The sequence below is a fragment of the Labeo rohita genome, chromosome 22 (assembly GCF_022985175.1).
Source record: "Labeo rohita strain BAU-BD-2019 chromosome 22, IGBB_LRoh.1.0, whole genome shotgun sequence".
Lineage (NCBI taxonomy): Eukaryota > Metazoa > Chordata > Actinopteri > Cypriniformes > Cyprinidae > Labeo > Labeo rohita.
This window is the reverse complement of record NC_066890.1, coordinates 43,653,946-43,668,221: the sequence shown is the minus strand read 5'-3', so window position 1 is coordinate 43,668,221 and position 14,276 is coordinate 43,653,946. Positions and strand designations below refer to the sequence as shown.

The following is a 14,276-nucleotide window of genomic DNA, read 5'->3' as shown; positions in this document are numbered from 1 at the left end:
TATAATCAAGTGTTTTTTTCAATTAAATGTATTTAATGGCTAAACAAAAAAGCAGAGGTAAAATGGTCTGTATGTGGTAGGCTGTTTAATTATTTTTCAGAGTGAAACTGCCAACCCACAGAAAGTCAGCATCAGCAAATGAGACGCCACCTTTTCGTAGTAGGTTTTTACTACATGAAGAGCTCTTTGATTATTATTTTCAGACATGTGGCGGATATGTCATGCTTTTTTCTGTTTTTGTTTATGGCTCTTAGGTGGTAAGTTCTAGATTTTTTATGTTTCTTGCAATACAGGCAGACTATTTCAGTGTGTTTTAACAGTCTGAATGGAAACAGAAATACTTGTTAAAATAAAAGAATAAAATGTACTTTATCTTTGTTGAGCTTCTGTGTAGGGCTTGAAAACTTTGACCTTGGAATATTAAAGACATAATGAAATTACTTCCATATTTTCAAATGCAGTACAGTATTTACCAGAAAAAAAAAAAGAAAAAAAAAATACAAAAAAGCCAAATTATAGAAACTTTAAATATATCCGATCAAATTACAATTAAAGTTTTTAGCCCAAAATGTAAACTGTCATAATTTACTCTCCCTCACGTGGTTCCAAACCTAATACAAAAGAAAATGTTTTGCACTTTTATGTTTTTTAACATGTAACAAAAGTGATATAGTAGACCTAAAGAAAATAAACCCATATTTAACAATGAGAGTGAAAAACCAAAATGTAAGTGTGAGTTCCTCAGTTTTGGGATAGTTTAGACAAACAACCAAACAAAAAGGTTCATTCTAGGTAAACTAACCCTTAAAATGATTTGTTATTATTGTAATGTTTATTGTGTAAACCAGTTATGTAAAAATGATATATATATAGGTTGATATATTTAAAAGAAATATATAATGATTTTTGTTTTTGTTTTCAAATAAACTCTGAAAGATATCTGACGTGATAATCTGTGACTATTGTGCCGACTCTTTTCTTCCAGGTGTGTCTGGTGTTTATACAGATGAAACCAAGACAATACCAGTAACTGAGGGAGATTTTGTAACTTTAAACACTGATGTTACTAAAATAAAGAGAGATGATCATATACTCTGGACATTTAGAATTAAAAATTCAGAGACTCGCATCGCTCAGACAAATACACAGAACATCTCTATATATGATAGTGGTGAGAATGAGAGATTCAGAGACAGACTACAGATAAATGAGCAGACAGGATCTCTGACCATCACAAACATCAACAAATTACACTCTGGACTTTATAAGGTACAAATCATCAATGGAGGAGTCAGATACAAGACTTTCAATATTGCTGTCTATGGTGAGTAAACTGAACAAATAATTATGTAATGTAATAAATCTGACCACCTGAACATGATTAAGAATCTTTACTCATCACTGTAGATTGATTGCTGTAATATGTTTTTCTTTCATGTTTTTTAAGGTATTCTGCCTGTTCCTGTCATTATCAGAGATTCTTTACAAAATTCTTCATCATCATTAGGATCATCAATGTCCAAATGTTCACTGCTGTGTTCTGTGTTGAATGTGAGTGATGTGAGTCTCTCCTGGTACAAAGGAAACAGTTTATTGTCCAGCATCAGTGTGTCTGATCTCAGCATCAGTCTCTCTCTACCTCTGGAGGTGGAATATCAGGATAAAAACACCTACAGCTGTGTGATCAACAATCCCATCAGCAACCAGACCAAACATCTGGACATCAGTGAAGTCTGTCAGACAAGTTCAGGTATGTCAGTATTATATTCACACTGAATCTTTCAGAATCTGATCATTCTCAGTGCCCCTTCAATTTTAATGCACAGCAGTAGCTTAATGACTGTTTCTGTTTTATCTGTTGCAGAATCCAGCCAATATTTATTTCTCATTGTTGTATTTCTGCTGTGGCTGCTGCTGCTCACAGTTGTAGTCTTGTTTATATTCTGTCACCATAGAAACTACACAAAAGCAAAACAAGATGGCAAGTATTATGAATATCCAAAAAAAACAAAAAATAAATGTTTAGAAGTTGCAACAAATTTTGTAAACACAATTTAAATTTTATATATATTTTATAAATTATTATTAAACAGTTCAGGCAAATGAAGAAGAGGATGATTATACGGAAGCAACATTAATTCCACACAGAGCTCCGGATACTGTAAGATACTTTTGTTATTCTCTGCACTGAATCTCATTGCTTACAGAAACCCTGCTAAGCTAAGTATATGGGTCATTCTATATATCTTGATAACCTAATTTAACAGAAGGCAAAACTATGAAATTAATTTATATTTGAGGTCATTTCCATGCTTAAATGCAGAATAGAATGAGCAACAACAGCTGGACAGCTGAATACCAGGGTTGTATGTGATAAAAACAGAATTTTTTAACAAAACATAAGGCTTTTTTAAACATAATATAGTAGGGTGATTTGGAAAATATAACTGTCTACTAGAAAATTAAGCATCGGGGCTTTATACTGATGAAAATATGCATCATGGTCATTACAGTGGACAACTATTTGGTAGCTATTTGGGCATTTTGAACCATTTAAGATGTAGCATCATGTGAGAAATATTTTCATCCACATTTTAACAATATTTTGCTTCTCCATTTTTTTCTGTGACAGAAAAATATCTGTCCACTACAGTGGACGTCATGCACCAACGGGTGTAATTCTGCCTATGGGCCCATGTATACATTTTGCCTTATTTTTTTATATTGTATTAAAATTATGATATAATTTACACTTGAATGGTTTTACTGAACAAAAATATAGCCTTCAGATTTTATTATTTAATTCAATGCTTACAGTATAGATTTGCTAATTAGGTCTTATAAAAGTGTAAGCATGAATACATGTACACAGTATGAGTGCAGATATGTGTTCATAATTGCGTTCAAGTGTGTGGTGGGAAGATGTATGTGCTTGTGTGTGTTTATATTTGTGCTCACTTGTGTATGAATAGCCCACCACCAAAATAGATTTTGAAAATAATAATAATAATAATAATAATAATAATATTTTTCACTTGTTTACAAGTAAAACCAAACATGTAATATATATGTATATATATATATTACTTTGTGATATAATAATTCATGCATCAGAAGGTTAAAAATATACTTTATGAACAGGAGATGTACCCACAATTATAGAATGACCCTATTGTGTTTTGTGTGTCTGCTTGTGGCCATTTTTATGTACATAATTTAGCACTCAGAGATCATAAACAACATTTTAAAAATCTAGATTTAATAGTTAAAGTGCTTATTCATTTATTCATTCTTTTCTAAAGATGCATGTACTTACATAATCATTTAATTCTCATGGCTACATTCTCATGGCGGAATCCAATGGGACGCTCTGAATGTGTGCTCTAAACAATTGTAGAATCAGCTCCGTTCTTGATTGCTAATGTGTGTCTCTTGCAGGAGGCTAATACACAGGATCAGATGGTGTATTCAGAAATTGTGTTGAGACAACTGCAGGATCATCTCAATGATAATAGGATATGCAGCTTCTTTCAGGAATTTTGAGGGGCTGATACATGTACAACTAGACCAAATGCATTCAGTAGTTAACTTAAAGAGTCCATAAAAAATAGTTTTATTGCACAGTGTTTTTGTTGAAAAGTCATGCACAGCCCAGTTCACTGTTAATATGAAAGTATTTGTCGTATTGATGGTGTTTTACCCGTGTTTTGAATTACACATTGTATTTGAAGGAAATGCCTGTAAATTAAGATTTTTTTCAGTGTATTCGCTGTGCTGATGGCTCCCTCCGCAGACTGTTTGTGTGTCTTGCAGGAATCAGTGTGTTGATGGGTTTGGCTGGTTGGCGTTGTCAATGAACTGTCAGAGTCTGAGCTCAAAGAAAATATTTTTATTTTGAATAATGATATGCAGTTGATTCATGAAAACATACACATACTGCCAACTCATGTAGTGCTGCCACACATGCGCTGCTGGTGTTGTGCGGCTATTGTAAAATGCTGTTGCATTTGTGCACTCCTGCACAGTTTTTTTTTTTTTTTTTTTTTTAGGAAAGAACATGAGGTTCTTAATGCACTGTGACACAGTTTCCAGCTCCTTTCATGAGCTAAAGCAAGATGTGTTGTGGTCTGTTAGGGCTACTGGCAATAAAGTCTATTGAATGCATGTGGTAGGTGTGTTGTAAGTGCTTACGTGTGTGTTGGGGGCTTGGGTTGTTGGTTTAGCTGAAGGCAGCTTGTCCCTTAACTTCACTGTTTCGAGTTCACAGCAGTGTCTGTCATCTGGGGTCATGATGTTCATCCTTGATGAAGCAATGGTTTCATTTTGTTAAAACCCTCATTGAAGTGCCAAATACCATACATTAACATGAAAAAAGAAACGCTTAAGGAAATTTATATCTATGTTTGTCATCTGGACCATTGCTCTCCACATATTTTATTTATCTATTTTTTTTTTTAATTAAGTGATTTATATCTCCTTATCCTCTTTTAAATCTCATTATGAATCAGGAGAAACATCAGACACATAAGGTACAGGACTAAGACTTACTTTAATCTGAGTCTCATGAGTATATTTAAACAAGCTTCACTATAAATTTTCAAGATGTCATGATTATAGCAAAGAGGAGTAAAGCTACAGAAAATATCAGCTTACATCAGCTACCACCTCCATGTATGTAAAAAAAAAAAGTGCGATTTACAATATCCAACATAAGAAGAGACAAATAAGGGGATATTCACAGAGAATGTTTTGCATACTGTAACTATGGGCCCTTTACCTTGGAAAATAAACTTGTTTAAGCAACTTTTCCTACTTAATATCCAGCACTGTATAATTTTCTTTCACATCTGAAAATTGAAATTATTTATTTAATAGCATTCTGTGGAGGCTGACTTCACAGCTATTCACAGCTAGCATTTTATGTTTTGTAGACACACAGTTAAGTCATATCTTTTTGTTCTTTACAAAATTGGCGATCCAAATATTCTATATTCTGTTCTTTTTTAAATCCTGCTTTTTATTTTTAGTAAAATAGTGATATTTACCTCATGTTTGTCTCATGTTTCATCTTAACGTTTACACGCACACCAAAAAGGCTCTTATAGCAGGAACGCTGTGCTGTCTGATTTCTAACTTTTGTCTCTCCAAGCACATGCACCAAAAAAAAAAAAAAAAAAAAAAAAAAACACGTTAAAACGTTTGCTCCTAATCGATTTAATGGCGTAATAAAAACGTGATTTACATGATTTACATTTTACGTGTCAGAACGCTCATTCCTCAGAAACCTTGGAATAAAACGCTGGAGAAAAACAAACAAACAAAAAATCACTGCAGACGCAAATGATAATTGTGTATAAGCAACCATTTTCTGGGTTTTATTTAAACGTATTAAATGAGTATGACAAAAAAGCTAAAATAGGGTGTATGTGGTATTTAATTATTTGTCGGACAAACTGCCAAACCACAAGCTGTGAAGCTGCATCAGTAGCCTAGTTAGACACCGCCTTTTTGTAGTAGGTTTTGTCTACGTGACGAGCTCTCTGAATATTATTTTCAGACGTCGCGTTTTATACTTTCAGACTGTTTGAGCTATTAACGAATATGGTGGTTCATGCATTTTTCTGTTTTTGTCTATGGCTTTTGGGTGGTAAGTTATGTTTTTATGGTTTCAGTTCTTGTGCTACAGTCAAACTAGTATGTTCAGTGTAGCAGTTTATATCAAAACAGAAATGTTTAATAAAATAACAATGTAAACTATAAGTACTTCACTTAATTTAAGTAATTTTCGCGTAGGATTTGAAAACTTCGACCCATGAATGTTAAATGATAAATCGAATGTGCAGTTTACAGCATTTTAAAAAATGTACGGATTGTCAAAATACATAGAACTTAATATGTAGTTTACATAAGATATTTAATCACTTAAAATGTATAGTTTTAGCCCAAAATGTGAATGCTCATTTACTGTCCTTTGTGGTTCCAAACCTGTACGTCTTGTAAATAGCCTATAAATGAAGGTATTTTGCAGTTTCCTTTTAAATATTCACAAATGTGAATAACAGTAGCACCAAAGAGAATAAACCCATATTTAACGAAAAGTGAAAAGTGTCATCATTTATTCACTTGTATGTCTTTCATGTTGTGATGTTCTTCATCTGTGGAACACAAAGAAGATTTTCTGAAGAGCAGTGGGGTCTGAACAGCAATTTACTTTCACTGTACTGACAAAGAAAACACAGATATCTCATTGTGCTCCTCTGATGGAAATCAGTCATATGGGTTTGGAATGAGATTAGGGAGAGTAAATGATGACAGAAGCTTCATTTTAGGTGAACTATATCCCTGTTCCCACATTTCATTATGACATTGTGTAAACCAGTTGTGTAATAGTTCATACTTATAAACTATTATGTTTAATAAATTGCAATGGAGTTTTATGTATTGTTTTCAAAAAATCTGAAAGATATCTGAGGTGATGATCTGTGACTGTTGTGCCGATTCCTTTCTTCAGGTTTGTCTGGTGTTTATACAGATGAAACTGTGACAATATTAGTGATGGAGGGAGGTTCTGTCACTTTAAACAACGATTTTACTGAAAGAAAGAGAGATGATCAGATACTGTGGACATTTAGACTTAACAGTTCAGATAATCGTATAGCTCAAACCAATACACAAAGCATTTTGATATTTGATAGTGGTGAGAATGAGAGATTCAGAGACAGACTACAGATAGATGAGAAGACAGGATCTCTGACCATCACAAACACCAACAAATTACACTCTGGACTTTATAAAGTACATATCATCAGTGGAGTGATTAAACACAAGAGCTTCAGTGTTCATGTTTATGGTGAGTAAAATGAATAAATCATATTAAGAGTTTTTTTTTAATTATTATTATTATCATTATTATGTGATCGCATTAGAGGATCTTTACATGTCATTATAGTAACTGATTGTTCCTGACATGTTATTATAGGTATTCTGCCTGTTCCTGTCATTATCAGAGACTCTTTACAAAATTTTACTTCATCATCAGGATCATCAGGGTCCACATGTTCACTGCTGTGTTCAGTGGTGAATGTGAGTGATGTGACTCTCTCCTGGTACAAAGGAAACAGCTTATTGTCCAGCATCAGTGTGTCTGATCTCAGCATCGGTCTCTCTCTACCTCTGGAGGTGGAATATCAGGATAAAAACACCTACAGCTGTGTGCTCAAAAACCCCATCAGCAACCAGACTCAACATGTGGACATAAGTGAAGTCTGTCAGACACCTTCAGGTATATCAGTATGACATTCACACTGAATCTGTCTGAATCTGTTTGAATCTGATCTGTCAATTTGGTGCTATAATGCACAGCAGTAGCGTAATGACTGTTTGTGTTTTATCCATTGCAGAATCCAGCCAATTTTTATTTCTCATTGTTGTATTTCTGCTGTTGCCGCTGCTGGTGGTCACAGCTGTAGTCATGATGATGTTCTGTAACCATAAAAACTATGCACAAACAAAAGAAGATGGGAAGTATTATGAATAAGAAAATAAAATAAATAAATAAATAAATATAAATATAAAATGTGTTGCCACATCTAAACAATATATATATAACTACTATTAATTTTGGTTTTTAATCATTTGTAAGTGATATATAACTGTCCGTGAAGGCTGGAAGTGAAAAACTCCTTATATTCAGGTGTGTATAATTATTAGTCATGTTTTATTTTACAGATAAAATGAGCCAAAAAAGATATTTAGCCCAGACTGAAAAGTCAAAATTATTAAATGCCCATGAGAAGAATGCAATACTAATGCATTACAAGAATTTGCAAAGTTAAGGCTTGACCATTGGACAGCGAAATGCTTGTTGAGTCTGCATGATCAGAAAAAAACAGGTGGAGAAGAAAAGATGCATGTTAACTGCAAAAGAATTAGGAATTAAGGTGAAGAATTAGGTGTGACACCATCAGGAACCGTTTAGTCTCCAGCGCCACCATTTTCCAGAACTGCAACCTACCTGGAGTCTTCAGAAGTACAATGTGTCAGGTTCTCAGAGACTTTGCTTGGTAAAAAAATCCTAAAAAATGCCCCTGACTTAATAAGAATAACAAGCTGATGTGTTGTGAAATACATGAAGACAGTTTTTTTTTTTTTTTTTTTTTTTTTTTTTTTTTTATAGACAGATAAGTTGAGAGTGACTCTTGAAGGACAAGCATCACATCCTCTTGTACCTCTGATTCAAGAATTTATCTTCCAAAATCTGGCAGTAAGTTTTGGGAGTTCATTTTAGTCCATCTCTGCAAGTCAGACTTTTCAGGATAGGAGACTAAACATAAACTCCCAAAATGTACTGCCAGATTCAATTCAGATTCAAAATTCTTGAATTTTTCTGACCATGCAGACTCAACAAGCATTTCGCTGTCCAATGGTCAAGCCTTAACTTTGCAAATTCTTGTAATGCATTAGTATTGCATTCTTCTCATGGGCATTTAATAATTTTGACTTTTCAGTCTGGGCTAAATATCTTTTTTGGCTCATTTTATCTGTAAAATAAAACATGACTAATAATTATACACACCTGAATATAAGGAGTTTTTCACTTCCAGCCTTCACGGACAGTTATATATCACTTACAAATGATTAAATACAAAATTAATAGTAGTTATTAAGATTGTTGTGGTTTGGAATTGGTAAAATGTGCTTGGTAAAAAAATATGACCAGATTATCAACATGCCTAATAATTCTGCACACATGTGTATATGTATATATTATATTATATTATATTATATAAGAGTTCAGATGCAAAACCAGCTAAATCCATGTTTACAAGTGGCAACACGTTTTGTAAACACAATTTAAATTGTGTGTGTGTGTGTGTGTGTGTATATATATATATATATATATATATTATAAATTATATTAAAATATATTAAATATATATTTTATAATTAATATATATTTTATTTTATACATTTTTATCAAACAGCTCAGGCTAATGAAAAAGTTGATTATACGGAAGCAACATTAATTCCACACAGAGATACTGTAAGATACTTTTTATTCTTTTTGCACTAAATTTTATTGCTAATTTTATTACAGAAACCCTGCTAATCTGAGTATTGTTTTTTGTGTGTCTGCTTGTGGCTGTTTTTACATAAATTCGCGCTCAGACATCTACAGATTTTTTTTTTTTTTTTTTTAATCTGGATTTAATAGTCAAAATGCTTATTTATTTATTTATTTATTTATTTATTTATTCATTCATCCATCCATCCATCCATCCATTCATTCATTCATTCATTCATGGCTGAATTCTATATGACTCTCTGAATCTGTGCTTTGAGCAGGTGTATCAGCTCTGTTCTCGATACTGTGTGTCTTTTTCTAATAGGAGGCCGGACGGAATCTAATGGTTTATTCAGAAGTCCTGTTGAGACAATTGTAGGATATACTATCAACTCAATGATAATAGGATATGTCACTTTTTCAGAGGATTTTCAGGGGTTCATGCATGTACAGCTAGATCAAATGCTTTATGTAATAAATGATAACTTGCAAATATCAAAGTGTATATAAAACAATATATGTGACTTTTGGTTGAGAAGTCATTTACAGCCCAGTGTACTGCTAATATGAAGGAACTTTCCGTATTTAACCCATGTTTTGAATTGCGCATTGCATTATGCAGTGTTTAGGCTTGAAGAAAATGCTTGTACATTTACCGGAAAACGTACTTGTAAATTTCCGTCAGAACATTATCTTTTTTCTACAGATTTTTATGTTATAGTGTGATATACATGTATGTATTTAGATTGATTCGGTGATGTTAAATAATATTTTTGAACTGAATAAAACCAGTTCATTTAGATGCTACCATTTTACCGATTACCATTTCTTTCAGTGTATACAGAATTCGCTGTGCTAATGGCTCCCTCTGCTGATTGTTTGAGTGACTTACAGGAATCTTTGTTTTAATGGGCTTGGCAAGTTAGCGTCTGCTGGTAGATAACCATAACTACACTATCTGTGGGTCAAAAATCATCTTTCTCCAAATACGGCCTTTCTCCAAAAGTATCTGCGTATTCTGAAGAAATAATCTCAACACCACTGCGCAAAACTAAAGATAGAACCAATAATAAAAAGGCACTTTAAATGTATTGCTCCCTACCGTTGGTAAAATATCATTTCAAAATGATAATCATCGAATTGATGTCATTTAGCTACATGGTGTAACCTTTTTCGAACTTACATTAAATGCTGAAATGTATCGCCAAGCAAGAAGTAGGTGAATTTGGTAAGTAGGGAATACCTATCCAGGTTAGCCAACATGTTCAATTATTGCCGAATATGACATATTTATTTATATTAGGTTTTATTTGTCTTTAGAAAACTGCCTTCATGTATACTATAAAAACCTTTTGTAATGGTAATAGACAGTATTATCTATGCATATGCGATTAATTTATGGACACCAGGTGGAGCTCTTGATAAAATATGATGAAAGTCACACGCATCTGAATGAGTTTTTCTTTTAGTTTATCTTTTCCCCAGTTCAAGTAATGTAATCAAATTGTGTATAGGTATGTTGTGATTGATAATTGTTTTGTGGTCTATTTTCATATCTTGCTGTAGAATTGTTTTGTGTAGTTGCTGAAAAATAAACATCATAAAACATTTTCTCTGTATTGATTACATTTTCGGAAGATAACCGTAATTAAATACGAATTTACACATTTACACATAAACATTTCTGTAATGTTATACAGTTTATACAGCAAGTCATACAGTTTTGACAACCTTACTGTTACGTTGCTCACTGTGTTGACCATGTAGCAATGGAGCTTGTTACTTTTGCTGAGTCTTTGGTTTTATATATTAAAATTCGAAAAATGTGTGGTGGATGCTTCGCCTGACAGAGCTTTCGAGAAGGGTATAACTGCAGCATGGAGATCTCCAAATGGGGGCGGGGACTCCAAAATGGGGTGGGCGCTGCAAAATAGGGTGTGGCTGTGGTATTCTGGTACTCCCATTGACAGACAGGCACATGACACGCATGCACAATTTTTTCCCCCTAATCCACTTCAGCACAAACTCTGCCCAACAGCTGATTCTAAAGGTTTTATTGGTCGTGTCAATCACAGTTTTACAAACTATGCTACAAACAATGCTAACCCCTAAACCTACCCCACATCTGACCCCTAACCTTAATCCAGTGGTTCCCAAACTTTCTCTGCCGGCCCCCACTTTTGCAGAAAAAAAAAAAAAAAAAAAAAAAAATCAAAATTCAAGTTATAAGGATATAACTTTTTTTGACTAATTATCAAAATAATGTATAGTCCTACAAAGCTATAATTATCAGAGCATGTGAGCAGAGCATACCGTCATGAGAAGGTAGCGTCATTTAAGGAGAATGATTGCACACACTACAAGATTTGAAAATTGTGGCACATCACACAATACAAAATATTATTAAGATTATCATGACGGAGGGAGCGCCTCAGGTGATCTTACGCAACAGACTGCCATTTCAGCAACTAATGTTTACAAATGATTTTTTTTTTTTTTTTAAATGTTAGTTAACTGTTATATGCTTCAGCTGTTTTATATCTATAGATTTTACTTTAGGCAGGTTGTGATTTGAGAAGGCAAAACTGATTAAACATATGAAGTCACTGTCTGCAGCTGACCGCTTGGTCGTTAATTAAAAAAAAAAAAAAAAAAAAAAAAAAAAAGTTATTTAACGAAGAAAAAATGCTCCAAACGTTTTTCTAAATTAACTTAATAAAAAAACGAAACGAAATATAATCACTTTGCCATTACATACAAAACCGAACTATTTTAATTGCTAAAACAGTAGTATAAGCCGTTTTAAGAGAAGGGGAAAAAAGATGGGCTCGGGTCGGACTCGGCCGCATGGAGCATTGGCTCCATGGGCAAAATCGGGCTAAAAATCCTGTAGTGTGAGGCCTGCTTTACTTTTCTGTGAGGAGTGCAGCAGGCGCGAATATTCCCTAAACACACCCAGTAAAGACAGCGATGCGGTCAGGACCGTGCCCCCCGCTTCCTTTGAAATATGTTTGGTGGATTGCGCCTGATGCGCCCGCGCCCACTCCGTCCACTCCTCCACCCCAGATGCTGCCTGTTCATATGCATGACCATAGAGCTTAATCTATTAGCGCAATCGTCATGTGGAATGGATTTGACTAAAGGCACTCTAAACGTGGGCAGACATATTCGCCAAATTAGAGATGGTAAAGCGTGGGTCCGATATCATTGGTCTTCAAAAGTGGGTGGGTCCTGTCCCACCCGCATTCAATAGTTCCGACGCCCATGCTGTTTATAGCAAGGGCTAAGTTGGCAAGCATCAACAAACTGATATTCCTTCCTGGTATTGTAATACTTTACTAACAGTACTATATAAAGTGTTATCACGGTTAATGACATGTGATGCTGTAAGGCCACTAGAGCATTACGGTAATTTTATGGCAGATTGACAACTGCGCATTTGCATAACGTGTATCTGTACGTTCTGGAAAAGTGAAGAAACAGGGACTTTAAGCAGCAGCGACGGATGGAACTGCAACCGCATTCCGACGTCATATTGCGCGTTCACGACTTTAACTGCCACTTCTTGACGTTCTACTGTAGCCATCTACTACGGGAGAACAGCTGGTTTGCCGTAGTCTTTACAACGTCACAGATTAGTAGATAAATGTTACATTTTATAGTATATACCACTGCAATTCCATCAGTATACGATTCTACCATTAGTCTTTCATTTAATCTGTGTTGATATGTTTTAAATTTAAGACAGTTTTAACGATGTTTATGATTGTAAAAAGATATGTCTGCTTTTTTGCATCATCACCTAGTTGCTTAGTGATTTTTACGTTCTCGGCTACGGCGGTATAACAGCTTACTTCCGGTCATCATAGCCTTGGAGGCTGTTGCTTAAAGTCCCTAATGACTCGCTCTACCGGCACCTGTCTCTCTTTATTTTATAGATTTTATTTCTGTTTGTGACCTGAGTTAAATGCATGTTTGTGTACATTTTTCCTCACACGATCCCCATGTATCTGGACGTGTGTATCAACGCATGAGGCGTTTTATTAAACTCTATTATTTCCGTCTCCCATGCATTATTAGCACCACACGAACATTTCAACTCGGTGTTACAATGTACTGTGGTAATGCTCTCTGATCGTCTAGTCCGTGTGCATTCGCGCATTCGGGGGGGCGTGGCTTTGGACGGCGATTTGAACTTTAGCTTTCAGTGCTATCAAGTTAACATTTTCCAAGATCTCCTATTGCACCTTTAACTATATGTTATAAATCTTCTGTGTGCAGTTGTGTTCATTTTGTGTTGATTTCTCCACTAGATCCTCCCTGGTATGCTGCAAATTTTATCTGCCACATGATAGCACTGTTTTCTATGGAAGCCCGTTTCCGCCACTAAAAAAAAAAAAAAAAAAAAAAAATATTGCGACTTTTTATCTCGCAATTCTGACTTTTTTTCTCAGAATTCCGAGATACAAACTCACAATTGCAAGTTATAAAGTCAGAATTCTGAGATATAAAGTCGCAATTGCGAGAAAAAAAAGTCAGAATTGCGAGATATAAAGTCGCAATTGCGAGTTATAAAGTCAGAATTCTGAGATATAAAGTCGCAATTGCGAGAAAAAAAGTCAGAATTGCGAGTTATAAAGTCGCAATTGCGAGTTATAAAGTCAGAATTCTGAGATATAAAGTCGCAATTGCGAGAAAAAAAAGTCAGAATTGCGAGTTATAAAGTCAGAATTGCGAGATATAAAGTCGCAATTGCGAGTTATAAAGTCAGAATTCTGAGATATAAAAGTATAAAGTCAGAATTCTGAGATATAAAGTCGCAATTGCGATTGCGAGTTATAAAGTCAGAATTGCGAGATATAAAGTCGGAATTGCGAGTTATAAAGTCAGAATTCTGAGATATAAAGTCGCAATTGCGAGAAAAAAAGTCAGAATTGCGAGTTATAAAGTCAGAATTGCGAGATATAAAGTCGCAATTGCGAGAAAAAAAGTCAGAATTGCGAGTTATAAAGTCAGAATTGCGAGATATAAAGTCGCAATTGCGAGAAATAAAGTCAGAATTCTGAGATATAAAGTCGCAATTGCGAGATAAAAAGTCAGAATTGCGAGTTATAAAGTCAGAATTCTGAGATATAAAGTCGCAATTGCGAGAAAAAAAAGTCAGAATTGCGAGTTATAAAGTCAGAATTGCGAGATATAAAGTCGCAATTGC

General features: G+C 34.3%; 1 protein-coding gene across 1 annotated transcript in view; it reads left to right on the top strand.

Annotated features, from left to right (window-relative positions):
- The window catches only part of LOC127153406 (natural killer cell receptor 2B4), a 39,006-nt gene extending 31,469 nt beyond the window's left edge, over positions 1-7,537 (top strand). The window contains exons 2-4 of the mRNA XM_051094461.1: positions 986-1,324; positions 6,980-7,282; positions 7,401-7,537. Coding sequence (XP_050950418.1) covers positions 986-1,324; positions 6,980-7,282; positions 7,401-7,537 — 779 coding nt within the window. The remainder of the gene's footprint in view (positions 1-985; positions 1,325-6,979; positions 7,283-7,400) is intronic.
- Positions 7,538-14,276: the final 6,739 nt, after the last annotated feature.